The 19694-nt window shown below is 61.5% G+C and overlaps 1 protein-coding gene across 12 annotated transcripts; it reads right to left on the bottom strand.

Annotated features, from left to right (window-relative positions):
• Positions 1 to 1218: 1218 nt before the first annotated feature.
• On the bottom strand, positions 1219 to 18094 carry UBTF (upstream binding transcription factor). Of its 12 annotated transcripts, XM_068211872.1 has the most exons (23): positions 18025 to 18094; positions 17446 to 17909; positions 14030 to 14163; positions 10877 to 11052; positions 10528 to 10611; positions 9762 to 9917; positions 8976 to 9040; positions 8247 to 8376; positions 7705 to 7815; positions 7290 to 7423; positions 6574 to 6715; positions 6212 to 6253; positions 5360 to 5473; positions 5070 to 5225; positions 4526 to 4681; positions 4201 to 4311; positions 4023 to 4111; positions 3665 to 3854; positions 3372 to 3419; positions 3036 to 3104; positions 2514 to 2660; positions 2074 to 2193; positions 1219 to 1686 (listed from the first exon to the last, which is right to left on the bottom strand). In XM_068211872.1, exons 3-23 carry the CDS (start codon positions 14085 to 14087, stop codon positions 1573 to 1575), a joined length of 2412 nt encoding a protein of 803 aa, XP_068067973.1. In that variant the 5' UTR covers positions 14088 to 14163; positions 17446 to 17909; positions 18025 to 18094; the 3' UTR covers positions 1219 to 1572. The 12 variants fall into 12 exon arrangements, with proteins under 12 accessions (XP_068067973.1, XP_068067976.1, XP_068067972.1 ...); XM_068211875.1 differs by lacking the exon at positions 17446 to 17909 and having other exon boundaries at positions 18025 to 18058; XM_068211871.1 differs by lacking the exon at positions 18025 to 18094 and having other exon boundaries at positions 17446 to 17941.
• Between the last annotated feature and the right edge of the window lie 1600 nt (positions 18095 to 19694).

Raw genomic sequence — 19694 nt, 5'->3', positions numbered from 1 at the left:
AGCCCTGCGGAGATTTGGGTGAAGAGAAAAATGAGAGAAACCCCCCCCCAGGTCCCCCATCCCCTTCTCTGGGGCTCCCCAAATCCTGTCCCCCAGCCCAGCTCCTCTCCAGGGACAGGATGGGGAGGGGGGGGGGGCGGCAAAAGGAACAAATCTTGAGCCCCCCCCCCAGTTAGAGTGGGGGTCTGGTGACACTGGGTGGGTTTTTGGGGGGTGGCCCGGGATGGGGACAGAACCCTGCAGGGAGGTGCCGTGGGATTGCTGGTGCTCGTGTCTGCTTTAAAAAAAAGGGGGGGGGGCCCTGCCAGGCCCCCCCATGCACCCACCCCATTCCCCGCGGCCCCATCCCCTCCCGGGAAGGGGGCATTGACCCCCCAAAATAAACCCAAACCACACCAAAATTTACAGCATGGCTTGGGGGGGGGGGACATGAACAGGCGGTAACTGGGGTAAACTGAGGCAAGGGAACCTCTGGTTCCCCCCCAGGATTTGGAAGGAAGGGAGAGGAGCAGCTTCACCAGAGACAGAGAGGAAAATTGGGGGGGGGGGTGGGAGGGCAAGGAAAAGGGGTAGGGGGAGAAACGGGGAGGGGGAAATGAAAAATAAAAAGGATGGATCTTTCTTGTTTTATAAAAAGGAAAAAAAAAAAAAAAAAACCAAAACCAAAACCAAAAAAAAAAAAAAAAAAATACAACGGCACAACAACCACCGACAACAGAGCCGGGGGGGGGGGGACCCCGCGCCCCACCTTGGTCACGCTGAGCCGCCGGCCCCGGGCGGCCCCGGTGCCCCCCTTCCCAACGCTCGGTGCCCCCCGCCCACGCTCGCACGCACACCCACACGCCGCTCCCACCCCCCCGGGACACGCGGGTCACCGGCCCTGGCAAGCGCCGTGGATGTGCAGTTCCCGGGCAGCGCCCGGGGCAGCTTCCAGACTGTACAAGGTTTTTTTTTTGGGGGGGGGGGGGTAGGGAGGACCCCCAAGATGCTGGGGGGTGCGCAGAGGGCTGGGGAGGGGGGTTGCAAGGAGGTATTGTCCCATCGGCTGAGTCCTGAGCCCCTCGGCTCGTGCTCCGCGCCCGCTGCCGGAGGGGCTGCGCGGCCAGGGCAATTTTCTTCCCATTTCTGGGTTTTTTAATTAAAAAAAAGGTGTGTGTGGGGGGGGTGTTGTTGTTGTTGTTTTTTGTTTTTTTTTTTTTTTTTTTTTCTTCCTGTGTGTTTTTCTTCTCTTTCTAGAAAGTCCAGAGCTGGTAGCGAGGGGGTTATGGGGGTAGGGATGGAGAGACACCCCCCTGGAAAGAATGAAATTCCAAAAAAAAAATTGCTTCCCCTCGGGAGTAAAGCGGGGGGCAGGGGTGGGGGGCTCTCTCCTCGCCCCCCAGCCCGGGGGAAGCAGCCCCTGATCCCCCTCCGTAGTGTGAGCTCGGCAGAGGGGTCCCCCGGGTCCCCGCTCCCCGTGCCGGGGGTCCCACGGGGGGGCAGGAGGAAGAGGAGGAAGGATTTTGAGGGGCTGCAGGGGGGATTTGGGACCGAAACCGAGAAACCAAACGACGTTACAAAGAGCTTGGCCGATCAGTTGGAGTCGGAGTCGGAGGAGTCCCCCGAGGAGGAGGAGGAACTGCTGCTGCCCTCTGAGTCGTTGTCATCCTCGTCCTCATCATCCTCGTCTTCATCATCCTCGTCGTTCTGGGAGGGGGGTGGCAGAGAGGAGGGGGAGGTCAGGGCAGGGTTAGTCCACGGTCACCTCCTTGTCCCCTGCTCACCCTCCCCGCAGGGGTCCCACAGAGCGGGGGTGTGACCCCCACCCTCCCATCGCTGCCCCCCCGGGGGTCTGGGGCTGGAGGAGGAAGGGCACGGGCAGGAGCCAGGAGTGAGTTTGCGAGGGCTCAGCTCGGGGTGCTGGGGGGACGTGCCGGAGCAGCGCGCGGGGGTCCTGCCCTCACCTCTGCCACTGCCTCGCTACACGATCCGAGGGAGGCTGCCCAACCCGCCTCGTGCCTCAGTTTCCCCCCTCTAAAGCCAGGGAAGGAAGAGGCGTGAGCTGAGACCAGCGAGGGGGTGGAAACACCTCACCTGTCCGGTGGCGAGCACAAGGCACGGACACGGTTTCTGGCCCCAGCGCCATCCAGCATAGTCTGATTTCAGTTGCACCGGTGTAAAGCTTTGACTCTGGTGACTTACTCGGCATTCACACTGGCGCAAACGGAGCCGAGACCAGACTCAGTATCTCCACCAGGAAAAAGACAGGAGATTTTTCTCTGCTCACTGGGGGCTCTGCACATCCCCCCGCACCTCTACGTCCCGAGGCTGCTCCTGACTACGCCCCGCGGCTGCTCCTCGTGCCCTCCCCGGGAACACCGGGGGGGATCCTGCTCCCCTTCCTTCTCCCCGTGTCCCCCTGCTTCCCGGGGGGGCTCCTCCGCCACGGATCTATCTGAGCCCGGCTGCAGGTGCCCCCCTGCCCAGGGGGACGGTGAGGGGGGCCCTGCGCCCTCCTCGTGCCACGGCCTCACCTCGTCCCCATCCTCGCTCTCCTCCTCACTGCTGGACTCCGAGGAGTCGCCGCCTTCCTCTGACGAGTCGCCGTTGTCATCATCATCATCCTCATCTTCATCGTCATCTTCCTCCTCCTCTTCCTCCTCGTCGTCGTCCTCTGACTCCTGCAGGACAGGAGGGGGCTTGGTGAGTCCCTGGACCGCCTCACCCATGGGTGCGGCTCCCACCCCACCCCTCACCATCCCCCTTTGGGTTCCTCCAGCCATTGAGCAGATCAGGTGATTGCCTACCCCACACCTTGCTGGGAGCCTTTCCCCATTTTTACTGAGAACTGCACCAAAAAGGGTCCCCGAGCAGGTACCGGGGTCAAAATCCGACCTAGATGGCTTCTGAGCAGGGATTTGGGGAAAGTTTATGGTCTCGAGGACCGGGCAGGCGGCTGGAAGCACAAAGGATGCCTCAAACAAGGGGTGTGGGTCCCCCTGACACGCTCCCCAGGGAGGGGGCCTGGGTGGCCCCATGGGGCTGCTGTGACTCACCGACTTGGACTGCATCGTTGGCTTCATCTTGGGGTTGGGACCCCGGATCTTCCCTATGCTCTTGCGTTTCTGTGGAACAAAACAAAGCCTTTTAGGGCTCAAGTTCAGCTCCTTCCTGGTGTCCAGCCCAGAGAAAATCCCACTGCTGAGCTGCTATGGGGACAAATCCCCACTGGAGGGGCTCTCTGGAGTGTGGCACATCCAAACCTCACCCAGGACCGACCTTGCCCACTCCCAAGGCCCCAGGTTCCCCAGCCCAGTCCCAAGGCCCCAGTAACCCCATCCCATTCCCAAGCTCCTGGGATCTCACCACAGCAGTGCCACTTGGATACTCACGTTGGAAATGTGTTCCTTGTATGCAGCCCGCTCCTGGGGCGAGAGGCTCTGTGGGGACAGGGACACAGTCAGTGATGGGAGGGCTTGGAACAGAATGGGGGATGGAGTGCGGAAGGGCTCTAGCACAGGGCACAGCCTCCTCATGGAAGTAACTTTTATCCTTTTAAGTTACAAAATGTCAAAACATGGCCTGGAGGTGGTGGTTTCCTGGAGGAGGGGTGGGAACAGAGACCATGCCAAACATCATCCCCAAAACCGAGGGATCCCACCAGGCACCAGGATCCAGCACCCACCTTGAGCCAGATGTCGAGGTGCACCTTGTACTGTTTCTGCTGCTCCTCTGCCAGTTTTTTGTAGTGGTCCTTCTGGCCCTGGGAGATGCGCTGCCAGCGGCTGCCGATCTCCACCATCCGCTCCTTCAGCGGGAGGTGGTTCAGCTCCCCGTTGGACAAGAGCTCCTGGGAGAACTTCTGGTAACCGTTCCTGCACAGGGAGAGCGCAGGGACCGGGCTGGGACAGCGGGCACAGACAACCCAGGTGTCCATAACCCTCGTCCAGCCACACCAGGGTCCAACCCACCCTCCCTTCTCTTGTTCCAGGCCCTTCCCACCAGCACAGCCAGACCCAGTTTTTCACACCCCAGCTACTCACATTGGGGGTTTCTTCGGCTCTCCCTGGAATTTCATTTTCTTGGTGGAGTTGGTGGAGCATGGAGGGGCCCGCATCTCGCTCAGCTCCCTCTGAGCCACAGGAGAGAGAGAGAGGGTCAGGGAGAGGGGCAGCACTGGCTGAGGGACACGGCGAGGGGCAGGACGGGGCAGAGACCCACCTCGTATCGCTTCTGATCCTCCGCCGCCTTCTTGATCCACATCAGCTTCTCTTTCTTCTCCATGTTGTTCCAAGTGGCCTCCATGGCCTTCAGCGCTTTGCCCCGGTCGTTCTGTGGGACAGAACCACCACCATGCACCAGGTGCACCCAAAAACCCTGGGACATTGGGGTGCTGCTGCTGGGGCACTGCTTCCCCCGTGACCCCCATCCTCCCCGTGGCTCCCAGCCCAAACCCAGGTGTGAGAGCCAGAGAGAAATTCCTGGGAATTCTTGCTGGTGGGAGCGATGATCCCACCTCCAGCCCCTTTCCCAGCACACTCTTCACCTTGAAACGAGCTAGGTAGTCCCCGATGACGCTCTGTTGCCAGATCTCCTCAGCAGTTTTGGGAGACTCGGGCAGCTTGCCACGCTCCTCTTTATCTGAGCCGTGCTTCTTCTCCGACTGTGCCTTCATCGCCGCCTCCCGCGCCTTGTACTTGGCCTGGGCAGGGGGCACAGGGTGAGGGGGCACGGCAGGGGCACAGGGGACACTGGAGCTCCCCCAGCACTGTCCCCACAGTAGCACTGACAGCCCCCAACCCCATCTCGGGACTCCCCCCATCAGGAAAACCACCAAAGCCTTAAAACTGAGGCTCAAGGGCCCTCTGAGGTTTCTTTATCTGGCGGCTTTTGACCCCCCCAGATGCTGAGAGGGGGAGGCACAGCCAGTGCCGACATTGGCATCTGTGTGCCAGGTCACTGTGATGCTTCAGGGGACGTTTGTGCCCCGTGGTGCAGGACAAGGGCAGGAGCACCCCCTGCACGGCCCGAGATGCCCACAGGAGCAGTGGCAGATGGAGATGGAGGAGGAATACAGGGATGGTACCAACCTTCTTCTTCTCGGAGAGGTCGTTCCACATGCGGGCCAGGAGCCGGGTCAGCTCGCTCTCCGACAGCTCCGGCCGCTCCTCCTGCAGCTGCTTCCGCTTCTCCTCCGAGAAGATGAACATGGCCGAGATGGGCCGCTTGGGCTTCTCTGAGCTGGCCTGAGGGGGCACACGGGGCTGTCAGCGGGGGCGAGCCCATGCAGGGACCAAAGGCCTCAAAGGCCCTTGAGATGCACAACCCCATCCCAAGGCTCTGGCGGGTGCTGCCCCGTCCCTCCCGAGGCTGCTCCCACCTTGCCGGTCTCTGGTGAGGATTTTTTGGATGCAGGACTCGTCGCCCCTTTCCGGTTGCTGCCCAACATCTTCTCCTCGCCCAGCACCCGCTGCTGCTCCTCCTCGGGCAGGCTCTGGGTGGCACAGGAGGAGAAACATCGTTAGACAGCCCAGTGCTAATGAGGCTTTGAGGCAATGGGGGAACAGGGACTCTGGGGAAGGGGAGTTAATGCACTTGGGTGTCCTGATGCACATCCTGTCCCAGTCAGGACCAGCATCTGGAACTGCACATGTACAGACTGGGGGTCCCCACGCTGTGACCCTGTATCTGGGCAGTGTCCCTCTGCCCCAGCTCTGTCCCCTCCCCAGCTCAGCCGTTTCCCTGTGAAAGCAGGTGGGCAGGTGCCTGGATCCAGGCACACCCCTGGGTTTTCCACCCCGTGGCCCTGCAGCCGCAGCCGGGGCCGCGTCACATCCGCCCGGGGAAGGGGACGATGCCTCGGTGGCCTCGGTGCAGCTCCCCCGCCCACGCCCCGGCGAGGGAAGGAAGTGAGAGGCTGCACAGCCACAGCCACTGAACACCCTTCTCTCCAGCTCCAGGCCTCTGCTCACCCCGGCTCCCCTCCCAGCTGGGGGCCCACCCTCACCTCCCAGTGCCCAACTGGAAGACGCTGGGTCAGGCATTAGGACAGACGGAAGGTCAAGGCTACGTGCAACCACCTGCACAGCACCCACAACTGGGCCCAGACATGTTTTGGGGGAGCAGAGAGGGCAGCTCCTCATTTAAGTCATCCCAGTCCCCGGGCAGAGTTCCCCATTCCCAGATTTGGGATCTCCAGCACCTCATGGCCGAGCACCCCCTCCTCACTCACCTCCAGGAAGCGGAGCAGCTCGATCTCGTAATCTTTCTTTTTCTGGAAGGAGGTGGAGACATGTAGTTACACAGAGATCCCTCACTCCATCCCTGCTTCTTGCAGCCCCTGACCCAGCCTCTATCCCTTGGCAACAGCACCGTCCACCTGGACCATCTGTTTGTCCCACAGGAGACAGGATCAAGGGAGGTGACTGAGGACCTCAGAGAGAATCGGTGATGCAGACTAGCACAGAGACTGAGAAAAGGTGAGGGCTTTGTTTCCAGGGATATTTCTAGCCCAGACTCTCCTATCCCACTGTTACTTTCCCACAGCACTGGTGCCCTTCCTTGTCCCCTACCTGTCCATCCTCAGCCCCTCACCTGGTCACACTTTTTGTGGTAAGCGTCCTTTTCCTTCTGGGAGAGCAGCTTCCACTGCTGGCTGCACAGCACCATCCGCTCCGTGCTGGGCACGTCTTTCATGTTGGCCATCAGCTCTGCACAATACAGGGAGTAGCTATTCCTGAAAAACCCACAGAGGGACCCAGCGTTAGGGAAAACTTGACCCTGTGCAGCTGGCTGGGTGCAAAAAAGCCTCTCCCAACCCCTAGGTTGCACCAGGCAAGGACGGGAAGTGCCTGTGTTTTAGGGCAGCTGAGTACTAGACCACCCCCTAAAAGCCAGAGTATCAATGTAAACCTCGCTCAGATCCTCCCCAAAATGAGTATTTGATGTATATTTAAGGACTGGTTTAAAGGAATCACCACAGAATCATGTCATCTTTAAGGCTGGAAAAGCCCTCTAATATCATTAGTCCAACCATGAACTAACACTGCCAACCCACCACTAAACCAGGTCCTCAAGTGCCACATCCACACTTTTTGAACGCTTCCAGGGATGGTCACTCCACCACTGCCCTGGGCAACCTGTTCCCAGGCTTGACCGTGAAGAAACTGGTCCTATAAATCCCATCTAACCCCTCTGTGTCTGTGATCCCAGAAGTTATCTGGGCTTCCCAAGCCCAGCAGAGTCCAGTTTCCTCGCCGGCAAGAACCAGCATCCACGCAGGCCATGGCTCCAGGAGGGACAGGACTCACGGGGGTGGCTTCGTGGGTCGCCCGTCGAACTTGTCCTTGAGCTGCCGCTCGGCCTTGGTGAGGGTGGAGCGGGTGATTCCCTCCTCGCTGATGTTCAGCTCCGGGTGCTTCTGGATGTAATCCCGCATGATCTCCTGTGGGAAGGGAGAGCGGTCAGAGGGGCTGCCACCCCCGCCTGCCGGGGCCGGAGGAGGAGGAGAGAGAAGCCAACCATCGCCCTAATCCTGTGCCTGTGGATGCTGCTGCCTGCCCTGCACACAGCTGGAGAGGCAGGGCTCAGACTCACTAGGGACCTGCCAGGACCTGCCTGACCCACGCTGGCTATCGGGAGAGGCCACGCAGGGCTGGGATGCAGAGCGGCTCGGAGTGAATGTTGGGGCGAGTGTGGAGGGGACCGGGTGAGGCTGCTCCCTACCTCGTACTCCTTCCGCTGTTCCAGGGCCTTATGAATCCATTTCAGCCTCTTTTTATCCGAGAGTTGAGACCACTGCTTGCCCAGCGACTCTTTCACCTCCTTCGTGGTGGCCTGAAAACCCAAAGCCAGAGGTGAGGGCAGAGGGGTAAAATCCAAAAAAAAAAGAGGGATGAAAAAATATAAAAAAATGGCAAAAAAATGGCGTGGCCTGGTGGGGCCTGACGGCACCCGGCATGGGGTGGCTGGAAGCCGTGGGGGTGTGTGGGAGTGGGGGGCATGGCCAGAGGTGGATGTCTGTGCTGGAATCCTTTCCTGCCCTGACTCAGGCTGTGGTCACCCCTTCCTGGCAAAAAGTGGGGGCTGGATCCCTGAGCCTCTTCCAGGTGTGCAGAGCCCCTCCTTACCTTGGTCCAGGCTCCGGGAGCTCCTAGCGGTGTCCTCCATCCCGACCCCCTGAAATGCTTCTCTCCCTTCCCCCTCCTGCCCCCGGCAGCGGGGTCCAGGACCCCCCAGCACTCACACTCGCACTCACTCCCACCCACCGTACTCACATCTGGACGCACTTTCAAGTAGATCTTCTTCTCGTGGTTGTACCACAGCTGCTGGGGGGTCTTGGGCTTTTCGGGGACGTCGGATTTCTTGGCGTTCTGGATGAGATCCGGGTGGTCTTCCCTTCAGCAGGCGGGGAGGTGGGGAAGGGAGAGCGTCAGGAAGGTGGCAGTGGCAAGGAGAGCACCCCTAAACCTGCCTGCTAAGGGGTGACTGTCACTGCAGGGCAGAGCCTCCATGGGCTCGGCTACTGGGGGGTGCCCAAAAAGACCAGGAGGGGTTTGGGAGAGATTTAAGTTTGTCCCTCCTTGGGGAGCATTGGCTACAGCCATCCCTGGGCTTGGCTGCAAGCCGAAGTGGCAGCAGGTCATTGGGAATGTCAGGATCCACCTGGATCACAGCAATCACGTCCAAGGGGAAGGTCTGGAGTGACTAGGGGGACACTTCAGCTCTTATCAGTGCTGGTGGCAGGGCTCCTGTCCCCACCTCACAGATCCTGACCCCCAGAGCATGGCTGGTCCTCTGCTCTCCCTCTCATCCAGTCTCCCAGCCAGAGGGTTGCTCTCAGACGCCTTTTCCTTGTTCTCTTTTTGCTGAATTCCCCCTTCTCTTTAAGCCAAAAGCCCATCAGGGCTTCCTCTATGAGCTATGCACAGGAGGGGAATCTGGATCTGCCTGGAGGGGCCTGGGGAAATATGGAGAGGGGGGAGCTGCCTGCTCACCTGAACCTCGCCAAGTTCCTCTCAAACTCCTGCTTCTCTCGCTGGAAATCCTGGATGTATTTCATCTGGGGACACAAGGCCACCACAGAGGTGGAGAGGCACGTCAGCACCAGGGAATAGGCAGGAAGATACATCCCTGCTGACCTGGCTGGGCATCCCACCACCCCAAGAGGGACTCAAGGGCTCCCCAGCCCACGGAATGGTCCTGCAGAGGGTTTCCAGCCTGCCTGAGTCTCAGCAGCCGGGCACCTCCCCTCTCGGTGTATCCCAGCAGCCCTGGGAAAGGGCCCAGCAGGACTTTGTGCCCTGGACTTTTCCTGGACACTCCAGAGTTAAAGCTGGGCCCCCCTCAAAGCCCTGCCCAGGCTCTGGCATCTCCAGGTGGGCAGACGTCTGCTCCAGCATCTCCCAGAGCCTGTCCCTGTGTCCCTCGCCCGGACAGGGTGGCACAGTGGGGCGTGTGCCTTAACCCCTTTAAACACAGATCCACCCAACGGCAAAGCCACCATCCAGGTCCGTCGGGAAGAGACGGACCAACGGACAGACCCAACCGGCCTCCACCCCATGGATCCTGGGAACCAGGACAGGAAAAGCCAAGGAAGTCATACAGGTCTGACAGGACTAAACAAACACCTGGCTTCTCCCATCGAGAACTGGATTAAGCCCTCGCCAGGCAGAGCTTGAGCTCTGCTGGTTTTACTGGAAGAGCTGAGCAGAACCCAGCACACAAAGGCACATGGTGGGAAGGAGCTTGCTGACCCACCTCCCCCCCCACAAAAAAAATACCTTTTTCTTCTCAGGAAGCTCCTTGTATTTTTTGGATAGGATCTTGGTGAGATCCAGGTTGCTCATTTCGGGGTGAAGCTTGGCGTATTTGGCTCGCTTCTCCATGAAGAAGCGGAAATAGGGAGTCAGGGGCTTCTTGGGGAAGTCGGGGTGTTTCTGGGGAGACAGCAGAGTGGAGGACACTGAGCATGGAGCTGGCAGCACCACCTGGGCACAGCCAAACCCATGGCTCCCCAGTGCTGGGGGCCGCCTCCATCCAGCCCTGCTGGTGATCCAAGCACAGCAGGCAAGGAGGGGGAAACTGCTGGGAACAAGGGCTCCCCAAGGAACTACAGTATCCCATGGCTGGGAACCTTGGGAGCAGCCTCCAGCCATCCAGAGCTGTCAGCACAGAGCAAGAGGGGACACTGGGGCAGGAGGAGGGGATGGGACCCAGCTCCCAGGGATGGATCATCGGCTGCCCCAGGGCCACCCAGCAGGCCAGGAATAGGATGGCAGCTCCTGGCCCCTCTGGAGCTAAACTTGGATGCAGGCTGCCAGCAGTACAGCTGGCCATATTAAATGTACACGGGAGTTGGCCCAGGCCCAGCGCCGCGGCCTCCAGAGCCTTGGGCAGCCGGACACCAGGATTAAGGGCACTGAGGTGCCTGCAGGGGCTCCCACAGTGGAGCCACATGGATCTGAGGTGCCACAGGGACAACAGGCCCACATCCTGGGGAAGTGTGGGGTCACCCTTTCGGGACCGAGTCTAATTCCTGCCCAATACCTTGAGCTTTTTGCCTTTGTAAGGATTCTTCACATGCTCTTCAGCGTCCATAATGAGCTCTGTGAGGGTCCGGAATTTCCTCACCTGTGCAGGAAATGAAGAGACAAAAACTTGAATAGGGGATAGGGCAGATCCCTGGCATAGCAGAAAGCCACTGGGTTTTGTAATGCCACCCCAAAAATGACTGATCCCAGCCCCTCTGAGGGGGTCACAATGCTGACAGCAGCGGGATGGTGCTGGCACCAAGGGCCAAGGGCTCTGGGCACTCAACTTTGATAATTCCAACAGCCCCAGGAATGTCACTAGGACACTCAGACCCTGCCACGAAGTCCCATGCAGTGTCAATTACCTCATTAGAGATCTCCATCCACTTCATCTTGCACATCTCCCCTGAGAAGTCCTTGAAAGCCACTTTCTCCCAATCCAGGTGGGACTCGGTGGTTTTGAACTTGCTCCCGTCGTTGGAGGGCAGGTTATTCTTCATGCACTCCAGGAGGGTCAGCATGTCCTCCTGCGACCAGCGGTCTGAGCAGCGAGAAACAGGATCAGCCAGGGGCAGGAAGCCCTTTCCCTTCCCTTCCCTTCCCTTCCCTTCCCTTCCCTTCCCTTCCCTTCCCTTCCCTTCCCGGCAGGACACCGGGACTACAGCTCCCGGCGTGCTGCTCCGGACCGCACGCCAGGACACGTAATCTCCACATGCTGCCTCTCGAGATTAAAGATCAAAGGGACATGGCTGTTTCCATCACCCTCGAGCAACTTTCTGTGGGCCAAAACAATCTGGGCAAAGCTAGAAATTCCACTCGGTGCAAACCAGAGAGACTCGCTCATCCCAGAAATCCATCAGATAAGGGATGGCTCTGCTGCACGGGAGCAGAGGGCTATTTCCTACCCCTGTGGAGTGACACGGGAGCAATGAGCTCTCCAGCCAAGCAGGAAGCAGGGAAACCCAGTTTCTAAGTGGATGTGTCCAGAGCAACTGGAAAACCTCAGCGTTGCTTTTCCTATACCTCGGAGAGCTTTGCGATCACCTGGGCCCAGCTCCACCGTGACCTCTGCCAAGGTCAAAGCTCCCAGACCACAAAGTGAGGGGGCACAGAGCCTGGCACAGCCCCCCAGTCTCACAGAGGGGTCCCTCACCGTGCAGGATGATGTTCATGTCACCCCAATATCCCCCAAGCTGCTGGGAGGAGCATCCCCAGCTCCCACAGGAACACGCTACTGGAATGGTGGGATGGGCACGTGGCAAGGCCGGAGAGCCTAGAGCAACCTGGAGGCCAGGACAGGCAGCAGGCAGGATATCCCAGCCCTGAACGCCTCATCCAGCCCCGACCTTGGGGCTGCTTCCTTGCCAGGGGAATTCCTCCCTGCTCTGAGCTTCCATGCCAGCAGGGGAGCACAGCCCGGGGTGCTCTGCAAACATGGGTGGCCCTGGGGAATGCGGCAGGGCCTGGGAGCGGAAGGAAAATTCCCCGGGGATGGGCTGGAGGAGGAGCAGAGCCCAGAGCCCGGAGCCACCCGCCCACGCAGCCCTGGCTGCCTCATCCCGGGATGGGCACCTGGGATTCCCGCAGCGCAGGACTGGCTCACCATGGCATTCCCTGCCTCACACCTCTGCCAGGTGAAGGCTGAGGTGTTTGGAGCTGCCCACAGGACATGGAGCACCCCTGAGATGGGGACAGTGGGACACAGAGGATCCTGAAGAGATGGAGACAGTGTGGCTCGTCACGGATCTGAGTGGAGCATCTCTCCCTCCATCTCCAGGAATGAAACCAAGCTCCCAGAAATATCCAGCTGCGCAGATTTCTCCAGCTGCAGCTCTCCTTCCACTCAAGACTCAGCATGAGGAAAACCACCTCCACCTCCTGCCCTTGCAGGGGTCTGGGGAAGGACAATTCCCCTGGAATCCCAAATCCAAGCAAGGGATGTTAAAGGACATACAGGACCTGGTGAAGGGAGCATAGCCAGGATGTGACCCTCCCCCCCCAAATCCCATTTCCCCTCCTGGACCTGCCTGGCTGGGGGTCAAGGCAGGAACAGTTTGGGATCCAGCTGGTCCCTACAGTGACCTCATTAGGGATTAATATGGAGGGAGAGGACAGAAAGAGCCCCCCTGGAAAGCGAGGGCCTGGTGGCTTGGGGTGTGTCCCCATGTTCATGGCTTCATCTCAAAACACCATGAAGAGACAAAAGAGATGGGAAACTCCCATTCCCTACAGAGCTGGGGGAGATCAGAGCTGGGGGAGAGAGAACACAGCCCCAAATTCTGTCTTACTGTTTTTCCCATCCACTTTCCAGGCCTCCCAGGCAAGGACCAATGAGGCAGAACAGGGCTGGGAAGCTGGTGCCAGCTTTACTTGCAGAAATCAGGAGGAATTGCCAAAAGCAGCACAGCCACAAAAATCCAGAGGGGATGGATAAGGAGATGAGACACCCCCCCAAAGCCGCCCCCATCAAGCCCAGTGCCTCGGTTTCCCCCCTCGAATGCAGAAACACCCAGAGACCTTTGGCCCTGCATGAACCCCCCACAGACGGCCAGAATAACCACATCCCAAAGGAATACCTAAAAAAAACCAGTGGAAACATCCCAAAATCCTCGCTGGCAGCAGGGTGGGGACAACAGGGACCCCCACACTCAGCCCTCCATCCCTCTGGTCCCCCTCCCTCAACCTGGGGCATGCTGAAAAACGCTGGAATTGCAGCATTCACCCACCAGGATGAATGGGGTTGTCTGTGCCCTGGGACAGATTTATCCCGGCTCTCCTGGCACCGGCTGGGCCGGGTCTATATTAGGAAAGCTGCCCCGGTGTAATTAAATCCATCCAAAGTCCCGGAGAAGGACACGTGCTCCGGCCGGGTTCGCTCGAGGCAACAACCCCGACTGCAGCAGGGAAGGAGGAAAACGGGGGGACCTGGCAGGTGCGAGGGGCTGGACAGTGCTCCAGAGGTTTGGGGGACCCAGGGGGTTTTTAAGGGGTGGAGTGGCAGAGGCCTGCGAGCTGCCCTAAATAAACATCTCTCTTTTTCCCCTTGTTTTCCTGCCCCTTCTCCAATAAAAAGCTGAAGCTCTGATGTCATGCTGGGGTCTGGAAGCTGGAGGCCCAAGGTAACGGCTCGGCTTTTAATGCAGCCCAGATGTGAGCAGGCAGGGCAGCACCTCTGTGCCAGCCCCTGCTTCCCAATCCCCCTGGAACGCCAGTGCCCCAGAAGAGCATCCCAGCGCCAAGGGGCTGCTGGTGCACTGGAGCACGAATCCGTGTGCTCGTACACGTGTGTGCGTGTTCCCCGTGGTGGATCAGAACTCGGAGAGGCAGATTCCCCCCGGCCTCGACCCGCTGGCAGCCGGGATCACGGATCCTCCATCCCTCCTCCCTCTCCATCCCTTCTCCTCTGCCATCCCTCTGAGGAAAGGGGCGCTCTGAGGTTTATTTATTATCATTTTTAAGCGTGCCAGCAGCGTTCCTCCGGGAGCACTGGCGTGCTGGGGGGGCTGCCGGGGGCTCACCTTGGTTTTTGGGAGCTGTCATTTCCAGGTCTGCAGGGCACTCGGCTTCGCCGTTCATCCTCCACCTGCCTGTGCCCAGGACGGTCCTGCCGGCTCCCTCCTCACCCTCTTCCCGAAATCACTCCCGCACGGCTCTGCAAGGAAAGGGAGAACCCTGCTAGGCATCCCCACCATGATGGGGGGCCCCAACTCCTAAAGGGGAGTGGGGGAAACTTGATCCAGGCATCCGCCCATCCTCTCCACTCCCCGGTGAATGAGTGCAGGAATACCCCCTCCCACCCATCCCTGTGAGGTTTGGGGAGATCTCCAGGAGGGGGGATCCTTCATGGTGATGGGACGCCCACGCTGGTCAGGGGAGGAGAAGAGGGCTGTGTGGGCAGGGGAGAAGGGTCCAGGGGTTTGTCCCCAGGGTGGGGGGTAGGATTTGAGAGGGATCCCAATAAATCCCAGAGGAGACAGGTTCAAGGTGGCTCCCTGGGGTGGGTGGGATCCAAAAACCTGGGATCAAGAGAATCTGAGTCAAGAGGGCTCCAAGGGATGTCCTCTAAGGGGGTTCACTCCCCCCAGTGCAAAATGGGGGTTTAAAAGGAAGGCCCACCACAGATCCAGCACAATCCTCCCCAGAGGTGGGGACATGCTTGCAGAAGAGAGGGGTCCCCCAGATCCAAGGGAGCTAGGGCGGCATTTGAGGACCTCGGTGGGATTCAGGGGTCTCCCCAGGAAGGAGAACAAGCCAGAGGAAGGTATTTCAACAGGGGAAGGAAGGCTCCAGTGGAAGGATGCCCTCAGACCCCATTAGGAAGGATCTTATCCCTCCATGGGGAAGGATAACCTAGGGAGGGAGACCCCAAAACGTGGTGGGGGGCTGTCAGGACAGTAGCCCGGGGGGGATCCCCATTGGGGATTCCTTTGGGGGAGTCCCTGGAGGGCAGCTCAGGGCCGGAGGCCTCAGGGGGATCCCCTGAGGGGCAGGCCACAGGCCTGGGGGGGGAGCAGGCCCAGGCCTGGGCCGGGGGGGATCCCAGGGGGAATCCAGGCTTGGGGGGCCCCTGAGGAGGGGGGTCCAGGGGCTTCTGGCAGAACCGGGCCCTGGGTCACCCGGGGAGGGCAGGGGGATGGCCCGCGGGGGGCAGAAGCCCCGGGCCCCTGGCAGGATCCGGGATGGCCCCTGGGGGAGATCAGCTGCAGGGAGGGGGATGCGGGACAGGCCCCGCCAGGCCTGGGGGCCGGGCCAGCCCCTGCGGGGGACGGACGTGGGACCACCGGAGGGAATCAGTCCGGGGGGGCCGGGGATCACCTGGGGGTGGGCGAGGGGCGTGCGGACCCCACCAGCGTGGGACCGAGGATCACCCGGGGCGGGATGAACCTGAAGGGATGGGGTGGGGGGGGAACCGCTCCAGGCTGGGATCAACCCCCAAGGGGGGCGGATCTAGGACCACCCCCGGGGCCGGCTGAGGGATCGCCGCGGGGTGGGATCAAGCCCAGCCCCCGGGCGGCGTGAAACCGGGGATCGCCCCGCGGTGGGAGCGGGGGATCACGAGCGGGGGGTGCCGTGAAAGGCGGGATCGCGGCAGGGGGAGGGATCGGTGGGATCATGGCGGGGCGGGGCGGTGCGCGCGCACCGGGATCCCCGGGGGGCGCGCGGGGCGGGGGTGCGGGATCCCCCCGCGGGGGAGCCGGGGAGGGGGGGGGACCGGATCCCGCGCCCGGAGGGGGGAAGGAGGAGGAGGAGGAGGAGGAGGAGGAGGAGGAGGAGGAGGCGGGGGAGGAAGGGGCCGGGCCGGCGGGCGGAGGCGGGGAGCCCGCACATGCCCTGCGCCGCCGGCCAGCTCCAGTCTCCTCCTCCACCAGGCAGCAGGAACCGGGTGGGACCGAGCGCGGGCGGCCCCGGCGGCGCCTCCCCCGCCCCCGGTTCCCACCCGGGCGCCAGCGAGCTGAGCCCCCCCCCTTTTTTTTCTTTCCCTCCAACAACACCCGGGCAGACAATGGAAGGCGAGTTCGGGGGGCCGGGGTTGCGGAGAGGGGCCGGGGGAACGCGGAGCGCTCCCCCGGCCCCTCTCCGCACCCCCGGCCCCCCGGAGCGATGCGATGCGCTGCTTCATCCCCCCCCTCACCGCATCCCCCCCCGCATCCCCCCATCGTTACCGGCCGCTCTCCGCCGCGGCACACAATGGCCGGGCTGCGCCCGCCTCCGCCCGCCGCTCCTTCCCCTCCACCCGCGGTTATAAAGCCGAGACAAACCCACCTCTCCGGGCTGCTGAGGGGGAGGAGGAGGAGGAGGAGGTGGAGGAGGTGGTGGTGGTGGTGGTGGTGGTGGTGGTGGAGGAGGTGGTGATGGTGGTGGTGGTGGAGGAAGAAGAAGGAGGGAGGAGGTTGGATCGGGGGGGGTGTGGGGGGGAGCTCTAACCGAGCCGCCGCAGCCCCAACCCCGCCGCCGGAGCCGCTGGGGGAAGAAGAAGGAGAAGGAGAAGAAGGAGGAGGAGGAGGAGGGGGAAGGGGGGGCGGGGATGCCCGGCTGGGGGCGGCCGGGCAGCTGCAGCGAGCCGGGCGAGGGCAGCGCGACCTCCCCGCACCGACCCCCGGGGAGCGGCTCCTACCCGATCCTCCCCCCCTCTCTTTTTCCCCACCGCCGCCCCCTCCTCGATTTTCCTTTCCTCGCTTTTCCTTTCCTTTCCTCCCTTTCTTACCCTCCTCTTTTCTCTCCGCGACCCCTCCTCGAGCCCGCAAACACCCACCCACCCAGCGGGGGGCTGGAGCCCCGCTCCCGGTCCGGAGGGAAGAAAGGAAGGGAAGGGGTTGAAAGGCGGAAAAAAAAAAAAAAAAGAGGGGGAGGAAAAAAAAATATCGATAAAAAGAAAATAAGGAGGAAAAAAAGGGATAAAGAGGGGATACAGCGAGGATAAGGGGAGATGAAGCGCGGGGGGGGTCGGCCGAGCGGCGGCACGCACCGGCGGAGCGCGGCGCCCAGCTCCCGCCGCGGCGCGGGACTCACCCGGGCTCGGGAAAAACAAGCGGGCAGCGCTGGAAGCCTGCCCCCGAAATCCAGCTGCGGCACCGGGGAGGAGGGAGGGAAGGCGAGCGGGAAGGAGGGAGGGAGCGAGGAGGAGGAGAGGGAAGGGAAGGGAAAAAGGAGGGAGAGAAGGGGGGGCACACCGGGGCCGCCGAGCCGGGCGCTGCCCCCCGCCCCGAGCCCCAGCGCGGTGCCCCCCGCGGGCGGGCGAGGCGGGCGAGCCCCGGCGGTGGCGGCGGCGGCTTCCTGCCCGCGGGGCCTGCGCGAAACCAGCCTTTCTAAAAAAAAAAAAAAAAATTCTCTCTTTTCTATTTATCTATCTATCTATCTCTCTAAAAAAAAAAAATCGCTCCGGTGGGCGCGACCCCCTCCCCGTTCCCGTCGGAGCGGCGGCGGAGCGCCTTACCGAGCCCGGAGCGCGGCGGTGGCGGCGGCGGCAGCGGGAGCCCGGGGAGGAACAAAGCGCCTCCTCCAGCCCCGCCGGCGGAGCGGCGCGGCGGCGAATGGCGAGCCCGGGCGGCGGGCACGGCGCGGCGCGGCGGGGCACGGCGGCGGCGGCTCCCCCGGCGCGGGCACGTACCGGCGGGGCCGCCGCTTTGGGGGGCGGCGGGGGCTCGGGGCTCGCTCGGCGGGGCCGGGGCGGGGGAGCGGCGGTTGAACGGCGGCCAGCTCTGCAGCGCTGGCCCCGGGCGTGGACGCGCTCCAGTCCCCGCAGAGACGATCGCGCTTTCCCCCGCCTCCATGGCGCTGCGTTCGCTCTTCCAATCAGCCGGGCTGAGCGCGCCGGGATCCGCCGGGATCTCCCCGCCAGCCCCGCCGCCCCGCCGCCGCTTTCCGCCGGGTTTTTTATTGCTCTTTGCTTTTGCAACACTGTGGTGAGAAGAAAAAGAGGAGGAGGAGGAGGAGGAAGGAGAAGAGGAGGGAAAGGAGGGGGGGTGGGGTGGGGGGGGGGAAGGGAGGAAGAAAAAAAAAAAAATCTCCTTACATGTGCAACAATCCTCGGCCGGCGTTTGCATAAAGAAAAAAAAAATAGGGGGAAAAAAAGAGAGATGAGGAAAATAAAAAACATAAAGGGGGGTAAGCGGGTGGGGGGGGGGAGCCGAGCCGGGCCCCCACGGCACGGCGGGGCCGCGCTCCTGCCCGCCCCGCGGCCCCGGGACACGGCGGCGGGGGGGGCTCTGCCCGGCGGGGCGGGCGAGGGGCAGCTTCCTCCCCTCCTCCCTCCCTCCGCTCCCTTTCTCTCCTCTCCCTCTCTCTCTCTCTCTTAATTTTTTTTAATGGAATTTCTCCAACTCCACCTTTGTTGTGCTGGGCGTCATTCCCCGCAGCCAATCCCGGCCGGGCAGCGCCTGCACATTCCCGGCCATCCCGGCTGCCGGCACAGTACGGGCCATCCCGGGCAGCTTCCGTGTTACCGGCCAGCCCGGCGGCTTCCGCGGTACCGAGCACCCCGACAATACCGGCTGCTTCCATAGCACCGACCGCGGCGGCGGCCTGCCTGCACGGTGCCGGCCGCGCCTCCGTTGCCGGCAGCTCCCGAGGCACCGGCTGCCGCCGCGGCACCGAGCAGCCCGGCTGGCCGCGCTACGGCCGGGCCTGCCCGGCTGCTCGCGGCTGCCAGCGCGCTCCGGCCAGCTCCGGCCACGGCCGCTCCGGGCCGGCGCAGCCCCGGCCGCCCGCGTGCTCCGGGCGGCTCCGGCCATGGCGCTGCTCCCGGCCGGGCCGGCTCCGGTAGCCCCGGGGCCACCGGCGCAGTTCCCCCCCCCCCCCCCTCCGGGGATGCAGGACGAGGTCTGGGAACGTTGGGGTCACCCAGCTCGGTGGGCTGTGCGCATCTCCCTGGCTGACCGATGGGAATGGCCGGAACCCGCGGGATTTTCACGCTTGTGTTTATGGAAAAGGAAACAAGAAATAGAATAATTCCTAAATCTGGGAAACATCCCGCCCCTCCCCCGGCTGGTTTGGGGTGCAGGGGTAGCGCCTGGCTGTGCAAGTGGCTTATTTGGGCTTTATCCCGAAGGGAAGGATCAGGCAGAGGGAGGGACAGCCGGACAGGCGGCTCCTCCGCCACGTCCTGCCCAAGCTGTGCCAAGCCCGGCCAGGCGGCACTGGCGCCGGCTGGTTAATCCTTCCTGTGAGAGCTTAAAAATAAAAATATATGTATTTATTCTGTGTGGAAAAGGGCCTGGGCTGGGCTAGATCCCTGAATTTCAGGAATTGTCACTGTTTTGCAAGAGGGAAAAATGATAAAAGTAAAAAAAAAAAAAAAAAAAAAACAACAAACCAAAAACAAACAAACAAACAAACCACGCAAAAAACCCACAAAAAAAAAAAAAATTAGAGCAATCAGGCCCAACACGTGAAAATTGACATTTCTAATTTTTCAGGGTTTTTTTAAAATCAATGGAGTTGTCAATGTGCTCCAGTCCCAATTCTCCCAACGCGGTCTTGGGGCTTTTGTTATCCGCAAGACACACCTGGGAATGAGCCACAGACCCTGCAGCAGGCGGGCTGGGAATGGGGACCCCCCAAAATGCCCATCCAAACCACCCCCCCCTCTCCTTGCCCTTCCCAGGCCTTGCTTCTGACCACGGGGAATTTTTAATTTGCTGTTACTTGTGTCAATTAATATTTTTGGAGAATAAAGCCGCAGGT

Source organism: Anomalospiza imberbis, chromosome 22, assembly GCF_031753505.1.
Source record: "Anomalospiza imberbis isolate Cuckoo-Finch-1a 21T00152 chromosome 22, ASM3175350v1, whole genome shotgun sequence".
Lineage (NCBI taxonomy): Eukaryota > Metazoa > Chordata > Aves > Passeriformes > Viduidae > Anomalospiza > Anomalospiza imberbis.
The sequence above is the reverse complement of the archived record's forward strand: the minus strand, read 5'-3'. Positions and strand labels throughout refer to the sequence as shown.